A 17,998-nucleotide genomic window follows, 5' to 3' on the forward strand; every position below is an offset into this window, starting at 1 on the left:
CTGTGCAATAAATTGCTGGCAGCCAGCAAATGTGCATCAGCAACGGGGAAGAGAGAGGAGGGAATTTTAAATGAGTCCTAAGGGATTGGAAAATTATTTGGTGAAATGTTCCTAAGCTTTTTCTACTTAATACCCATAAATTCAGGGGCCATGTGTGCTAACAGCTTTTGATTTATGATGTCTTTATTCTTGCATTGTATTTAAGCCAAATTATGAAAAGGTAGCAAGAGTAAAAAGAACCCTTTAAAAATGCTTTGGGATCCATCATGGGATCGAGCCATTTCTGTCAATCCTTGCCACCACTTGGTTAAAACAAGGGCTCTGGGTGCTGACAGCCGAGTAGCTAATTGGTATTGGACACCAGCCAACCAGAAGTCCTCTTCTTAAAAACTTTTCCCTCCCCTCCCCCAGCCCCCTGCCTCCAGTAAGACCTTTTCATGGATGCTGAGGCCAAGGAGGAAAGCCTGCCTTGGGTAAGCTTTGTGGGGCCAGGTCTCACTCAGCTGCCACAGCACAGAGATATTCCCAATACTGCTAATTAAAATGCCCACGGTCAACCAGTATGCTCCTGTTTCACTGCCCAGGGGTTGCAAAGCTCCCTGCTAATGCGGAACACAAATTAACTAAATGCCGTGTCAGCCTTTCTTGTCCCATTACAACGTTATTGTCATATTTATTAGCACAATTCCCTGTAGGACACTGGTTGGAATATCTGAAAAGTGAGTTAAGCACTCTCCTTAGCTAGATGGGGAAAATACTGGGCCGTTTCCCTGAGCAGCAACTCCCTGCCAAAGACAAGCCGCCCCACCAGTGTTCCTGCACTGGACAGGGATATTCTTGCAAACTGTAATCGTCTTCCATTCACGCGACTGTAAAATCACAAGATTGTTGCCGCTGCTTTTATTTCAAAGAACAGTTCTGTTATCCAATTACTAGAATTTAACAACCTACAGCACTTCCATGAATTAATTACAGTCTGAGGGGAAAACAAACACAAACTTCACCCATCACGTTGTTCTAAATCACATCAACCTAATTGCTTGATATTCAGAATTCAGTTTTCTTTTGCACATCTCCCGCAATTACTCCCTCCCACTTTGTCTGCCTGCCTGCCTGCTTCTGCACTCATTTGTGGGATACGTATTTTACCCAGAGTAATAGGAAAGCTGAATGAGGAAAAAAGGGGGGAAAAAACTTCTTTGGAACGTTCAACAAGGAAGGAAAGACACTTTACTACTACAATTTTGTTCTTTGGCAGCAACAAGAACACACATCCTGACACCTTCCTTCTTCCTCCTTGTCCACCAGAAAAATATTCTGAAGTCATGTAGCAGGAGATAGCTAAGGATCTAAATACTATATATAAAGTCTGTGTGGAGAATCTGTGTGGAGAATTAGGGTCAGGGGAGTGATATGTGAGCGATGTTTTAAAAGACAGAATTTCATCACATGGAGGATGGAGAAGTGAGGGAAGAGAATTCTAGGACATGGGAAGAGAAAGTGAAAAAACACAGAGTCTTTGAGAATGTATAGGAAAGGGCAAAATGCTCATATAGCCTTTTTCATTTCTATTTTGCATGTTTTGCATATTATGTTTTATAATATGTATGATGCATTAATATCGTTGTGTGTACATAATCTATGAATATACATATATTGGGAATGTGCACTCAAGGAATTATGATGGAGAACATGGTCCAGACATTTGGTACCCATTGAGTGTAAGCAATGGAATCTACCCAAGATGTTTAAGCAATTGAGTGACTAGAGTGCATCGTGTCTTACAAAGGTAACCTTGCTGCAGTGCACAATTGGGTGACGGGAGGAGGAACTGCAGGCAGAGGGGTGCGGCCAACGGCCCTGAATATGGTCCAGGGAGGGGTGTCACTGAAGGCCTGAGCAAGGGCAATAGAGGGTGGAGGGAGAAGGGGGAAGTACCAGAAACTCTTCTGGAAGTAGCATCAACAAGGACGTGATTTCTAATTCAAAGGCATGGGGTGAGAAGAGTTAGGGATTCTGAAACCGTTATCTTGGGTAGCTGGGGAGGCAGTGATTGCTTTCATGAAGTCAGAATAAAGGAGAAAGAGAAGAAGTGGCGAAGGGGGAAAATAACGAGTCCAGTTTTGGCAATGTTGAGTTTAGGGTACCTGTAGAACATGTAGGTGAAGATGTCCATCAAAACAGTTGAAATTCTAAACTGGAACTTGGGAAGCTAGCCAAGCAAGTCTTTGCATACAAACCCCCCTCACGTAACCACTCATCCCCCTTTCTGTCCATACATCCTCTGATCCATCTAGAAAACATGGGGAGGAGCTCTATATCAGGCTTGAGGCTCATGTGGTCTGGGAAAGGGGCAGTTAACACAAAGGCTGCTCCTGGGCTGGGTACTCATTCTCACTCCACTCCCTGCCTGCCACATCAGGAAATCTTCAGTTGGGGCATCAGGTGGTAAGCGGATAAATAAAGTCACCCAAAAAGTCCCCAGGAAAACCCCTGGCCCTCAGGCAAGGCAGCTGTCCCAGTTCTTTCTCTCAATGCCTGGACATCAACCAAAACATGGCAGGCCAGTCAAAGCCAATTCATACCATCAAATGTGAGTGAGGAGAGTGCTTGAGTTATATGTTGTAGCAATGTATTTTCAAAGTTCTCCACCTCTATTCTTATCATATATTGCCCTTCCTGAAATCAGGGATTCTAGGAAAACTTTACAGGCTAACGCTGACAGTGGCTCTGGTCTGGGATTCAATAATGCAGGATTTTTATCCTAACCCTGCTACTGTCCTAGACCCTGCAGCAAGGGTGCATTTGTCTCTTCACAACGAAGCTTGTTGCCCACTACACAATGCATCCAAACATCAGTGTTAAAATTCAGGCCACAATAATTATTATTCACTTTCAACAAGTTAATTTTTCAAGAATAAGAGGGAACTGTCATATTGAAGAGTTCAAGAAAACTAGTCAAAGGGATGAACGTTAGATTAATAATTTTAACTCAAATAGAATCTGGATCCTCAAGACTCCCCCACCAAACTGGTGCACAAGCATCTTAGGAAGTCCTACTGGGAGAGGTAGGATGCACAGTGGGAACTGTGTCCACAAGCATAAACTCTGGGGCGCTATCAGTACAACCCTCCTTGTTGAGTTCCATCAATTTTAGGAACTTTGTGAACTTGCACTGCTCGGCAGGGAGGAGAGAGCAGGAGGTTCCAGTTGCCATTTTAAAAAGATTTGGAGACATCAGACCACCTCCTCTGCCGTGAAGGGAGAGTTGGAACATTTATAAAGTAGGTCCCTTGGCCATCTGGAGCGGATATAGCAGATATGTGACTGATCTAAAATTCAAAGAATTGTAGGTGTTTGCTAAGCCATAAGAGACCATTATGAGGCACATTTACCATTGATAGTTACAGGAAATAGATGAAAACGGTCAGACGAAGCACTGTTGTGCACTGAACTGTGTACCCCCAAAATTCGTATGTTGGAAGGCTTAACCCCCAATGTGATTGCATTTGGAGAAAGGGCTTTTAAAGAGGTAATTAAGATTAAATGAGGTCATAAGAGTGGACCCTGATCCAATAGGACCACTGTCCTTATAAGAAGAAGGAGAGACACCAGGGATACTCAACGCACAGAGGAAAGGCCATGTGAGGACATAGCAAGAAGGTAGCCATTTATAAGCCAAGGAGAGAAGCCTCAGGAGAAGTGAAACCACTAACACTTGATCTTGGACTTCAAGTCTCCAGGATGGTGAGAAAATAAATTTCTGTTGTTTAAACCACCCAGTCTCTGGTATTTCATTATGGCAGCCCAAGGAGACCAACACAGGCACTATGAATACATTTGCTTCTTTAGTAACAAATCACTGCTGTTTTCATCCAATAAATATATAATCAAAACAAGTACAACTTGTTTTTGTGAACTTGCTTGTTTTCTTTGTTGTATTTCGTGCTTCTGGTTGTTCCTCGTATTACTTGTGAATCAGCCCAGCCTACTCCTCTCTCTAATCCAAACAGGATTCGTCATTACATGGGGTGGAAGTTCCATCCCTCTCTCTGATGCTGAAGACAGGGTGAGGATGATTACAGGTTCTGCTGATTTGCAGCACTTTGTGCAAGTGAGGGCTGCCCAGAATGCCCCCAGTCAAAAGGGACCCGCCTGGAGAAAAAGGTGTGTCTTCTTCAGTCCCACTGAGGTGCCCACTGCAGGTTCTCTGTTCCACATTGACCCTTTAAGTCAAAGAGGCCAAAGAGATAAAACCGCTGCCCTAAAGACTTTTTATCCCACTTCTGAGGGCGGTTTGGTCACAGAGAGGGGACAGTTAGTAAGTGAAAATGATAGTGCCAAAGCATCATCTAAACAAGCAGGGCCCAGAGGGGGACATGAAAATGTCCAGCTGCCTTCATGGTCGTGAGACATGGACTTATCATAGCGCCTCTGATGTCACATCACATACATCACATCTGAGCTCCTCGTCACCCTGAGACAGACTTCACATAACATATTGAGACAGGGTGTCCAGCAGCCCTGACTTCCAGGGCAGACATTCTCTCCCCAGAAGGCCAAGTTTGCTGTGACATATGATCTTGTGCAGGAGCTGGCAGGAAGACTGAATGGCAGCTGCACAACTGTGGGCAGCCTGAAGGCTGACAGCAAGCCTGGCGGCCAGCTGCACATCACTGGGAATGGCCACTCCCAGAAAGGCAGCCAGAAGTCCACGGTGTGGCTCAAACCTCCCCAGAGGTAGAGTCACCAACAGGGACACTCTCTAAAAGCTGCTCTGAAAGCCAAAGAATAACTTTTCCAGGAGACATTTTGGGAAGGATTCATACAATCACAGTCTCTACAGGTGAACTGAGGATTTCAGCTCCAAATCCTCAGACCAGAGACAGGGGAAGCCTAGGGCACAAAGCATTGCTTACCAAACTTCAGATCCTTAGCTACAACCTTAGCAATATTTGTCATGTCTGAACACCTCCTATGATGGTTAATTTTATGTGTCAACTTGACTGGACCATGGGGTAACCAGATATTTGGTCAAACATTATTCTGAGTGTATCTATGAGTCTGCAGACTGAGTAGAGCAGATTTGCCCTCTCTAATGTGGGTAGGGCTCATCCAATCCGGTGAAGGCCTGAATAGAACAAAAAAGGCTGAGTAAGAGGGAACTCCTCTTGCTCTTGCCTGATGGCCTTTGAGCTGAGACAGTAGTTTTTTTCCTGCCTTCAGACTTGAACTAAAACATCAACTCTTCTTGGGTCTGGAATCTGACACCTTTTAGATGGGAACTATACCACTAGCTCTCCTGGGTCCAGCTTGCTGACCATAGATCTTAGGACTTCTCAACCTCCATAATCATGTGAGCCAATTCCTTATAATAAATCTCTATCTATACTCTATCTATCTATCCCATTGGTTATGTTTCTCTTAAGAACCCTAATACACCTTCTGTACCATATTTACTTGATAGCTACTAAATTTTAAATAGCCTATTTAAATAAATGCATTTTAAAAGGCAACTTTGTCATATTCACAAATTTAAACCAAGTATTTTTGCCAAAAATATAAATATATAGGCTAACCATGAAATTAAATATACACTTATTAAAATAATAGTTCTCTTGAAAACTTCTGATGGTAGCTGTATATAAAACAAAACTTCTATTTCTCATTTCAGTCCCTAGTAAATGGAGATCAACTATATTTTATAGTGAATTATATCCTCTTTTCAAGTGGAAAATTCTTTTCTCTTAGGCATCAAAAATAATCCACAATCCACAATCCAACAGAAAGAATGCCATTACTGTGTTTTCCAGTTATCAGCTGCTACATTTAAACCTATGCCAAACTTTGTGACTTATTATGTAGGTCTCACCATTTTGTGGGTCAGAAGTTCAGAAAAGGCTGGACTGGGCGGTTTGTATCTGATCCTTGTGGCATCAGCTGGAGAGGCTAGGACAGGAGGAGTCACTTCCAAGGTGGTTTCTTCACTCACATGTCTAGTGTCTCTGTCTTTCCTGCCTCCTTCTTTCTCCCCTTGGTGTTTGATCCTCCAGGGCCTCTCCACGGAGCTTTGCCTTCTCATGGCCTGGCAGCTGTGGGGCAGCCACACTTCTTACGTGGTGGCTCTGGGTTCCAAGGGCAGGCATTCTGAGAGTCCTGGGTTGAACTGCAAGGCTCCTTGTATTTGTCCTGGAACATCACTTTCACCACAACCCATGAGCCAAGCAAGTCACTTAGGACAGCCCAGAGTTAGGGGGAGGGAAGCCTCAGTCCCACGGAAGGAATGTCAAAGAGTCTGCAGCCATCTTTATTACTTCACCCTATTCTCACGTACTGAACAAGGAGAAAGTCCTCAGGCACGGGGTTTCCACATCATGGATAGAAGTGCACCATGCGTCTAGAACTAGGGCAGGAGCCAGGTCACACTGGAGAAAAGGCATCGGTTTGAATGCCTGGCTTTGAGACCACTTATATCACTTACTGGGTAACCTTGAGCCAGTTGCTTAAATTCACTGACTCTCATGGGTTTTGTCTGTAAAGTGGAATGATGATACTTTCCAGGGCTGTCGTGTGGATACCTAGTAAAAAGCCTTACTTTCTTTACTCAGTAAGTGTTAATGTTTTTAAGCAAACCCAGAGGATAGTGAAGATTTTACAAAAGTATTTTCACTGTATTTGTGATAAAACCTATGCATAATCTGAAGGAGGAGAATGAGACATGATCGAAGGGGCCTTCTCACGCGGCTTAAAGCTGCAGTTTTTGGAGGACATTTTCTAGCAAGTATCTTCTTCAAATGTCAAAGTTACCCCCAAATTCCTGCCATGATATTTGAGAATAGCTCTGCCTAGTAATCATGTAGGGAGCTGGCAAAACAGCACCATTCTTTTTCTTAGCCATAATTAATCAGGTGTTTGGGGAGGTCGAGAGAGTAAAATGCATGGCAGGTTGGCACACTGTGATCCACAGGTGTTCAGAGGTGGTGATGACACCCCTATAGAGGGGCATTTTGGAAATGCGTTGGAGATGGTTTTACCTGGTCCAATGCTGGGGGCAGGGTGAGCATTACTATACTTAGAGGGCAGAGGCCAGGGATGCTGGGTGCACGGAGCTGTCCCACATAATAAAGCACTGTCTCACCACACAGTCACGTAAGTGAAGACCTCGTTTTTCTGAACCTAGAACTAACTTCATTTTATGTATAAACATAATGTAATTCTGTTCAGCTATAATACTTTCCAGGAATGCAACTAGTACATAAGTCAAGGGAAGACTGTTCTCTGTTTTGCTCAGAATTGCAAGAGTTGTTTACCATTTTGGAGAATCATGTCACTGGAAGCAGCATGAGCTCATGTTGTCTGAGTCCTCAATACCACATGCCTGTTTGGGGCTGCAGCAGAGGTAGCGGACGGCAAGCACCTGATCACTCCACGTGGCATCCAGAGTGGGGCGCCTGCACTGGAAGTAGTTACGAATTACATTGCCTTCATTCTTCTTCGTATCTCGGTTATGACATCATGCTGATTTTTCTTAAATCATGGGTGTGGGTGGGTTAGATTATCTGGGAAATTCACTTCAGAATTGTAAACAGGGCATTAAAAAATATTTGTAATAAAAATGAGGGTTGAGTCCAACAGGCCTCAGAGTCCACTGCTTTAAGAGAAGTTTGCTGTGGATCAAAAATGCCTTTCCCAGTGGAAACACCAGGGAATCATTTCCTTTCTGGAACCTGCTGGACCTGGGAACAGCCCAGCCCGGCCGAGCAGAAGGAGCTAGCTCTAAAGCATGAAGGAGCTCTTTCTCTTCAGCCCTCACAGGTGAAAAGACACGGACGCCTCGTCAGCTTTTCAAAACTGAAGGAAAGACTCAGCAGACTTCATATGGCCATGTGACCCAAGGCAAGTTAACATAAGCCTCAGTTTCCTCATCTATGTAATGGAGATAAAAATAGCCCCTCCTATATTGACTTCCTCTGTGGATCAAATAAAAAAAAAATGAGATAAAGCATGTTTAGTGCTTCCCTCAGCATCCCTGAGCGTATGGTGCTCAATAAATGGAAACACGGGTTTATTACCATTTGTATTTCACTTTACAGTTTACAAAACCCGTTTCCATATCCTGTTTCCTTTGAACTTTATATACATTATCCCAAGTAAACCTTCTCAACAACTTCTGAAATATTATAGCCTATGATCTAATACAGTAAGTATAACGCCAAAGAGTGCATACGCCCTTTCCACAAAAGCTGCCTCTGCCTGTGCCAGCATTATCATTAATTTAATCCTTCATTCATTTTTTCATCCATTTAACAAATATTTATTGAGCATTTGCCATATTCAAAGCACTGGGCCTCAGCTGTGGGGACCCACAGGAATTCCCATAAGGAAGGGAGGTTCAGGGAGGCCCAAAGTTGCCATGATACTTGCCCTGGGTCACATTGGTAGCCATGAAACAAGACTTTTCCCATTCAAAATCCATGCTGCTCCATTTGGATTTACTATGTACAGCTCTGAGGACAAAAGGAGGCCCTCACAGGAGGAAGAAGTTACTGGAGGAAGAAGCTGCGAACCTCCCTCGCTAACAGTTAGAGCTTCCAACAAGGGAAGGGGTAGCGTCTTGAGGAGGGACACTAGAAAAGAGACTGAGGCTTGCCCTGGGAGGGAGGTCGTCAAAACCCATTCACTCAAAGGATCTGGGAATCACGTAGAGACCTCTTCACAGAGAATTGGTTTTTACTTTTAACTATTCCCTTCAAATGTCAGATGATTTCCCCTCAAGCTCATTATTTAGGTTATTATTTTAACCTTCCAGCTTCCACAGAGAGGTGAGCTGGCTGGAAAATGGTCTGGGATGTAGTGAATCCATGGTCCCAATATAAATTCTCCTCATCCTGTCCCAAATCTCTATTCTCACAGATGAAAAAGAAAACCCCCTTGAAACTGATAACCCATCTACCAGGTACACAAGCAGAATATTGGAAATCTCAACCAAAGAGCTGCTTGGGTCTGCCTAACTTTGCCCAGGAAGCCATACAACCCACACTGTCCACTGTTAGAAACCTATAAGGACCAGTTACATCTTTGGTCCCATGGAACTTTCTTTCCTCAGGCATGAAAATGTCAAATATAGTCATAAACGCAGTAGTCTAACCGAAATAGATTTTTTAAAAATGACTATACTTCCCATTTATTCCACACTATTCCGGTTTCAAGCCAAGTAGTAAGAACTCAATTTCTCTTTACTTGACCCTAGCAGATTTGGGCTGCTTCCAAGGAAACATGTGTAAGAGACAAACTTTTCTGAATGTGCTTTTCCCTTCCTCTGCTATCAGAGAACTTTTAGGTCCTTTATTCTCTATTAGGTTCATGCCAAGTGACCTCTAAAAAAAGGGCAATAGAAAGAAAGGACCAGTCCACTATACCAGCACATATCTTTGGCCCTCACACTGTCACACACATTGCACCCCAACCTGAATGTTTACCTTCAATTCCCTAGAGAGCTTATATTCACCTGGTCTCATTAACACAATGCAGAGTTGTACAGGTTCTCACTGTGGGACCAATTAACTATTTCCACCTCAGGCACCAACACAGCCCCACCACACAATTTGTCCTCATTATTTATGCTAAATGCTTGCTATTAATTACATTACAAACACTCAATACAGGGGTATTTTTTCACACTGTGGGTGGTGATCTCAGGCATTAGAGCCTGTTGAGTTTTGTTTTTTTTTCACTGTTTCTATGCTTTGTTTGTAATTTGTGCACCAAGATTTAAAGCTTTCTACAGCTTTCCACCTGAAGCATTTTCCAAATGAAGTTTTTAAAGTGATATCATCAAATACCCTTGAGCATCTTTTGACCTGAAAGGGGGCATTCTCATAGAAGGGGAAAGCACTGATGGCTATTGTATTGACCCGCAAATCTCATGGCAAAGTCCCCCAGCATAGGATGCAATGGCAATAGCATGAACCAAATCAGTGACCACAGGTTTCTTAGGACTGAAACATGATAGAATTCTATTCCCACAATGGAGTTCTTTACTGATCAATCAACCCAATGCTTCACAAAACATTTTTGAGTTATTCATTGTGGGAAAAATAGCATATCTTAAAAGCTAATTGTATGATCAAGGCTTGACATCACCATAATTTCCCAATAGTGAGGGTGCTAAATCCTAAAGGACTGTGAAGGAAAGAGGTCAGCCTCTTTTCTGGAAGGTCCAAAGAATGAGAATGATTTCTATTGACTTGTAATAGTTTAGAAACAGGCCCAAAGGAATTGATTACATAATACAACCTCCAAATCCCGGCTTCAAAACAAAAAGCATGAACGCTCCAAAGTTGGTTTTCACCTTGGGTTTTTCTCTTCAATTCTTCTTTTCCAAAGCCCTATCAAAATAGGATTCAAATCCTGAGGCCAGCCTCAGGCCACCTCAAAGACTGCATCCAAGGTTACATCCACACATGGTCACTGTGAGTGTTAACATCAGCCGGGTGAGAGGGCTCAGGGCCTGGCTCCCGACAGCAGGGAAAAACACACTCCTTGGTGTTCAACCCTGGTTTTCTCATCAGAAGGGTGATGTCCCAGGATGACTTGTGAACAAATATGAAAGGGAACACAGAAATTTTGCCTTTAGTCCAAAAGAAAACGGCCCAAGGTCTGTGAGCTGACAGCCATATGCTACTGTTGACTATTACTGAAGCCTTTCAAACAGCACCAGGGGATTACAGGAGGCGAAATGATGGAAGGCGGGTGGACTAAGCTCACTGGAAGTCCTCACTGGAAGGGGGATAGAATAGGTCTCTCCTCTGGGTTTTATCTTGGTACCTCTTTGTCCAGTGCCATTTTCCCTAGGCTGGACTGGGACCCAACCAGCATAACTTTTTGCTCTGCCCACATGAGCATTTGCTCCCAAATTTAAAGCCCATCTTCACGAAAGGCTGCATGTTTCTTCAGGATGAATTTCAAGTCATTGTTTCTGTTTTGAAAGAATTACGGCTTTTGCTCTAGGATGGTCAGCACAGGGACAGAAAAAGGGCAAAGGCTTTTGTTACCAAATATTCAGCTCCCAAAAGTTGAGTCACCATCACAGGGCTAACCAGACAATGTCACCACCTTTCAAAGCACAGCATTGATGCTATTTTTCCCTGGCACATTAATTTTCTCACAGCAGCCAACTCCACTCCTCTGCTTCTGTATTGAATGCTTTATGGAGACAGAAAGGCCACCACTCCTCAGCCCAGTCCCTTCCTCAAAGGGCTCAAAGGAGTGCCAATCCTCCTTAAAAAGCAGCAACACCGGGACCAAGTTCCATCTATCTGATCAATAAATGCGGCTGCTGAAAAGGAAATGCATGTATGACTCCCCACAAATAAAAATTTAGGGTAGGCCGTGTCTGAGTTGGTGAGAGAATAAAGAGGAGTTCGTATGGTTTGGTGCCACCAGATTCTCTATAAAACATAACTGGTCAAACTGTAACAATAGCAACCCCTGGGAATCCAGTGTATGGATTTCAGAATACACTCCCATTATGCCAAGGTGTCACACAGACTCAGTGGAATGACTTTTCAGTCTAATGCAAAGTCCATTCCTGTCCTAAAATGGTAGTCCACAAAGTAATCACTGCAAGAAGGAAGAGGTGTTTTATCTCCTCAGTGGTGGCCAAGTACCTCTTCTGATTGAAAAATGCTGATTTATTCCAGAATGCACAAATCCTGCTGACTGCTCATCTCCAGCCCACTCTCCTAAAGGCAGGGATGTTCTAGACTGTGTCAGAAGGGCCAGTTTAACCTGGCAGGAAGCTTTGTCTCCAGCATCAGGTCCTAGCCAGGTCTCTTGGCTGAGAGAAGCAACAGCCTACCAATGCCAATATCTGAAGAACCCAGAGGATGGAGAGAGAAATCTGACTTCTGAAGGAGTGATTTGCACCCATCGCCACTTGACTTCCAGCCAGCCACTATGGCCAAAGAGCAAGCCACTATGGCCAAAGAGCAGTGTCCCTCCTTAAGCTGCCTCCAAATGTCACCTACCAGCGACTAGCAACACAGGGGAGTAGGTGTGTTGGCAGTAGGGAGAAGGTGTTGTGGAGCAGGCTGCTCTCAAATGCCCAGTACTCCTGTACCTCCTCAGACATTGATAGGTCAGAATAAACCAAATTTCAAACAGCCTGTAAGCACGTCCAAACTGGCCTGCAGCTCCTTTCCTTCAAGCATCAATCTAAATGTTAGCATCTGACAATGCGGGTGAGAGTTTGCAGAAATATTAAGGAATGAACCCTTGCCAGAACTGAAACAGAGATGAATGCAATAACAATGACAAACACTTAGAAACTCGTGGGCTTGCAGCCAAACACTCAAACTTGGTCTGTACGTACCAACAAATGCAGGATTCGCCACAGCGATTTATAGCAGAGATTTATAGCAGAGACTAGCATGTGGCGTTCTTGCAAATAGAGGTTTGGGGAGAAAAGGTAGAAAAGGAATACGACGAAAGAGACAGATTGAAACACAATCCAAACACTTTGAGCAAAGCTTTCAGCCTCAGAAATTTTACCACAATTTGGGTGATCCTAATGGTCTCTGAACCACATTGGAAAATGTCACAATAGACGTTTGAATTAAAATCCAGTCGGTTTGCCAAAAGACCAATTGTTAAAAATTGGCAAGATTCCAGACAACTTACTAGGCTGCATACTGCCCGGGGCTGAGAGAATTGCTAATTCCAGAGAAAGTTAATTATCACCTTATTGATAAAGGGGTAATTTTTAAAGCTTCTGGTGTGGCTTTTGTGACTCATTAATTAAAATTTAGAGTAATTTACCAGACACAGTGGTGGCTTCTGTTACATTATATACGTACCAAACCATTTGATTTTTCTCCCAGGAGCTGTTTCTAATCCCCCTTGCCTCTCCTCACCTGTCTGCCTTTGAAGGCAACAAAAACATTAAAAACGTGTAAACCTCAAACTAGCCTTTCGGGAGATTGCAAGATTAAGAAGTGAGATGTCCAAGGAGGCATTTAAACAAAGCTCTCTCCTAGAAATGCCAGATTTGCCCACCAAAATTCAGAAGCACGTGAGCTCACACCAAAAGGGACTGCTTTCCAGACTTCATCTCCAAAATGTTACACCGAATTTTATGCCCTTTGATAATTTGGTTGGAAAAGAGCCTTCCCTCACCTCCTTTCCCTTCTCTCCCACACCATCCCTGAATAAAAGCGTGTAAGACTCAGCAGCACGGAATGAAACTGGAGGTGCTTGGACTCTGAAGCCCCCAGCCCGACCAGAGGCAATGTCTCCTGCTCTCTCCAGGACGTGTGGAACGGGCCACCTGGAGTGAGAGTGATGCTGTGGCTTCCAGGGGTACAGACTCGGAGAAGCCGCGTCCCCCCCGCCGCCGCCGCCGCCGCCGCCGCCGCCGCCGAGCTCTGCCTGGACCGGGGAGCGAGTTCGCGCTCCTCCCCACCTCTGCCGGATCCCAGAATTGGCTCCAAGGTGTCTTCAGGGGGAGTGAATGTGTGTGATGTGTCCTCCCGCCACCCCAAACTGTAAACAGACCTACAGAACACTCTAAAATTGAACTCCCTAAATGAACGTAAAGGTTATTTCTCAGCATTCCTAGTTTTGTGTTAAGGGAACTTCAGCAATGTTTCCTGAAACTTGTTGAAGTATTTAAGATCCAAAATTGAGATTGAAAAAAATACATAAAAGCCACCACAATATGAGAGGTTTAACGCAATCTGCTTGTGATTTTTCACATCATTTAAAGCTTAAGATATTTTTTTAAATTCTATCTTTGTACTTTGGGCGATCGCGTGAATTTTTATAACAAGCAAACATTATTTCACATTTAAAAACTCATTACTTTTTTGAATCTTCAATATAAAGTTCTTACAGCAGAGGCAGTACCTGAGGTTGGCTTGTTCTCTAGCTGCTGGTCTGCTTGTCTTACTGATGCTGGAGAAGCCCCCACAACCCCAGCCCCCAGAAACCAAGAACCAGAAAGTGAAACTGCTTCTGCTGGTTTCACTTGCCTCGAAAACACACCACCAAAAGCAAATAAATGACGGAGAGCAATTTTCTCTTGTTTCTCTTATTGTTTTCTTTTCTTTCTATTATTGTTCATTTACTTGTTAGTTTTGTTGTTGTTGTTTTGGGGGGTAGGTTTTGGTAGCAAAATAAAAGTAATTTCAGTGGCACAGGGAAGAAATTTAAGCATGTTAAACATAAAAGAACCCGGTGTTTGTGAGATTTGCATTTTTCTTGTAATTCCACAAATCAAGCAGATATAAATTTACCAAAATATTATAGAGCCTTACCACATATGCAATTTACAGAGTTGAAGAAAATAAAAATATCTGTCACAAATGTACTTAAAAGATAAAGACTGTGAAGCCACCAAGCAACTTTCCTAAAACTGAAGGTTCTACACGTACACTTACTTGAGTGTAGATGATCACTATTGCTTTTCTAGGTAATCTTTACTGAGCTGCTGTTGCTCAAATCCCCGGCCCATTTTTTCAGGCTAGTTCTACCAAACAACACACCAAAAACTGCTCCACACGAACACTGCACTCCTAGGTAGTTTACTTTTCCACACTGTAAATTCCTTCAGTTATTTTTATGCTTTCACTCCAAATATCCTATTTTATTGGAAAAAAAAAAGAGTCAAGAAAAACAAAAAAAGCAACTATGTTTTTCACTCTTCAAAAATGGTCGCTCTGGTTAAAAAGGAAGAAAAACAGTATAACAGAGTATACAACAAACATCTGGATTCAGAAGTGCCTGGATTACTGTCTCAGATACCACAGTTTCTGAGACCAACCAAAAAGCCACTTTCTCAGGAAGCTACTGATTGTCTGACCCTCTCGAGTACTGTCACAGCACCGAGAGACAACACCATGAGCCCCCTCTCCTTCACTGTTACAAGGAGGGGAAAGAACTTTGACTTAGCGCCTCAACCATCGGTCAAATGACTTTCTTGCAGCCGGTACCTCACTCTCATCCACTGTGCTGTCCTGTTTAGCAGGCAACCTGGAAAGGAAGCTTCATGACACTGGGTTCGAGTCATATAATGCCCACCTGGGAAGGAGGTGACTCTCTGTACTTGAACTTGGGAAAACTGCTCCTGATACTCCACAGTCACCTGGGTATCTTTCCCAAAACTAAGACCAGCAACTAGCAATAAATAGTATTCTCATCTATCCTGGTAAATTAGGAAAATCGAGCACAGAGACACACAAAATACTCCATCTGGTATATAAAAAATAAATTCAATTAAAAAAACCTCTCTTGCATGTTCACATCAATTGTAAAAATTAAATTTTAGGTAAATATTTTTACCCCAAGACATACTACAATTTTTTTAAATTTAAAAAACGAAACAAAGCAAAGTGAAATCATTATGCCAAAAAAAAAAAAAAAGCTAACCAATTATTTGAGTTCACATTTGGGGGAAAAATAACTTTCTACATATTCAAATGCAGAGTCAAAGAGTAGCGTATGTACCCCAAATTGATAAACTATACAATTCTATACTACATCTCCCCGTCTAAAATCTGGTTAAGAAATCAAATGTTGTATTTTGAGTGGGAAGGACTAAAGTTTACCTGCCAGCCTCAGTGGATTTAATGCAGGACACTCGTGCATTGCTATAGAGATACGTTTGCAGCCCAGAAACAGGTAACATGTCATGCTGACAGTGAAAAAAAAAAAAAAAAAAAGGATCCCATGTCAACGGCACACCCTCCAATTGTGCATCTCCCTTACCTACGGCTTGTTCACCAGAGCCCTGATCAGGTTCTTTACCAGGCCGGGAATGTTGACTCAGAAGACAGATGACTTTCAGTACATGCAAACCGAGTATTGCAAAAGCTAATCTTCCACCCGTGTGTTAGTAGCTCACAGTTAGTCTCCAGCAGCCCTGCTCTCCGGCTGCAAACATCTCATTAGACTAATGCATTCAGCACAGGCAGAAAACTCGATTTACCATAGCTACAGCAATGAATTTCCATTACGATGACAGCTTCAACCACATCATGTCCGGAAAACCAGCCAACCACTGGCTTTTAAAGAACACACACATTTTACATGCAGAAAACGAGGTGCGTGCGCGCGTGTGTGTGAGTGTGTGTGTGTTTCGTGTTTCCTTCCTCTCAGCAGCCCAACTAAGAGAAATGTGCAGTGTAGCTTTTTGCCGACGCGAGCTGCAAGGTAATGACATTTCTGCTTCTTTGGTAGTTACGTCCTTGTAATAACCTGAATTATGTCACAATTGTCAGAATGGGTGTTTCCAACATTTCGGTTTTCATTACCCCTCCTCTGTTGCCATAGAAACCAGACTGTAACATCATCTCTTTGTCCCAGTCCTGCAGCAGTGTGGGCCAGCACCGGGCTTATAATATACTGGTGATCTAAAGGAGTGAATGTTTGACTTTGGACAAATAAAACAAAGAGAAAGATTCTAATGGCATTGTTGTTCAGGACAGACTGTATATTTGCCAGAGGAGTGTGTCTATATGGGTAAGCACACCATGGTCATATGTATTGACTCAACAACTGCGTACAACACATGTGGTCAGTTCATTAAAACGGGGCCCTGAAGTGGGCCCCACATCTGTGTGTAAGTGCAGAGGCATGAACACGGTTTATATTCGAAAACACCGTCGGGGCCTGCATGGGGTGGAGTGGTCTTCACACGGGAAAGGGGCTGCTATTCATCCTCCACGCCCTATTGTGTTCTCTGTGGCAAATCAATTTATACTAGGAAAGAGACTTTGTCTTCTTCTTTTTGTAAAGTGGAGCAAGGCTCCCAATTGCCCATTTCATTCACCCCATTCTGGCATATTATTCCCAAGTATTTCCTACAAGAGGAAACATCCGTTTATCCGAAGGCTTACTCCTGGGGATGAGCAACAAGCAAGTTTAGCCAGAACTAAACATCAACCAGGGCTAATGTAACTTGGACAGTTACTGAGAGTGAAAAAAACCTAAATTACAACTTGAGGTTTTTCTGAATATATATACAGAGTCGCATGAGAAAGAAATAAGAAATCCCTCTCTTTGAATTATAAACACAGAGAAAAATTAAAATTTTTGAAATCAAAAATTAAATTGTACTTATTAAGCAAGAAGTAAATTCACTGTATTAGTTCATTTAATCATCTGATTTTGTTGTTTTGTATATAACAAAACAAAGGCAAGTTTGGTAGTTTTTCATTTTGCTCATTCACTATAAGTTGATTTCATTAAAGGAGGAGGAGGAAGAGGAGAGAGGGGGAGGAAGAGGAGGAGGAAAGAAAACAACGCAATGGATGATTTCAGTTTGGCCAGCATCTCTGTTGCAGCCACGTTGGTTGTACTGATGCCCGGGGCCTTGAACACAATCCCACACTTCACTCAGCGAAGCACCTTGAGTGGGCTGAGATGCTAGACCAGTCTTCACTTTAAAATGTTTCTTCAGATAAATCAAATAAATATTTCTTAAATAATCAAAAATATTTTCCAAATTCTGTAAAAGAAGAAAAAGGTTTGGCAGGATCTGCCCCTAAATAAAGGAGTTGTTGGATTTCCTACCCAGCTCTGTCAGAGTCTGTGATTCTGATACTCAGGGTCCACACTGCCTCACCTCCTCCCACATGCGCTATGGTGGTGGCCCATCCTTAAATCAGGTGTGTCTGGGATGCAGGCATTGGCATCACAGGTCAATCACACAAGAGGCTTAAAATGGAAATGAACTAACCTGACTTGCTTAAAAAAAATAGATGATAGATAATCTTACTAGGATTTCTGTCTTTATGCAATCAGGACTATGGGCCTTAAGAAACTAAATTCATGTTTTTAAAAATCCTCAATTTTTTTAATTCTAAGAAAAATTTAAGTTAAACATAAAAGAGAAAAGAAATTTGGTGGGGTGGCTGCATACAAGCTACGGGGTCCGTTAAGGAAAAAGGGGGCCCTTCTGAGCTAATGTATCTCCAGGTCTTATACATCCCTGGGCTAC

The 17,998-nt window shown here is 42.9% G+C and overlaps 1 protein-coding gene across 6 annotated transcripts in view; it reads right to left on the bottom strand.

Moving 5' to 3' along the window:
• Positions 1–17,998, bottom strand: part of SCML4 (Scm polycomb group protein like 4) — a 122,375-nt gene that overhangs the window by 85,350 nt on the left and 19,027 nt on the right. For 2 of the 6 annotated variants that reach the window (XM_014561559.2, XM_032484638.1), the window contains exon 1: positions 15,766–15,968. The exons of 2 other annotated variants lie outside the window; for them this stretch is intronic. Coding sequence is in view for 1 of the 4 variants with exons in the window: in XM_006187427.3 (XP_006187489.2) it covers positions 15,606–15,690 (85 nt within the window). In the remaining 3 variants the exon portion in view is untranslated. Of the gene's footprint in view, positions 1–13,905; positions 14,071–15,605; positions 15,969–17,998 lie in introns of those variants that run through there. 2 more of the 6 variants (XM_006187427.3, XM_032484639.1) reach the window with 2 other exon arrangements.

This window comes from Camelus ferus, chromosome 8 (genome assembly GCF_009834535.1).
Source record: "Camelus ferus isolate YT-003-E chromosome 8, BCGSAC_Cfer_1.0, whole genome shotgun sequence".
In the NCBI taxonomy this organism is placed as follows: Eukaryota; Metazoa; Chordata; class Mammalia; order Artiodactyla; family Camelidae; genus Camelus; species Camelus ferus.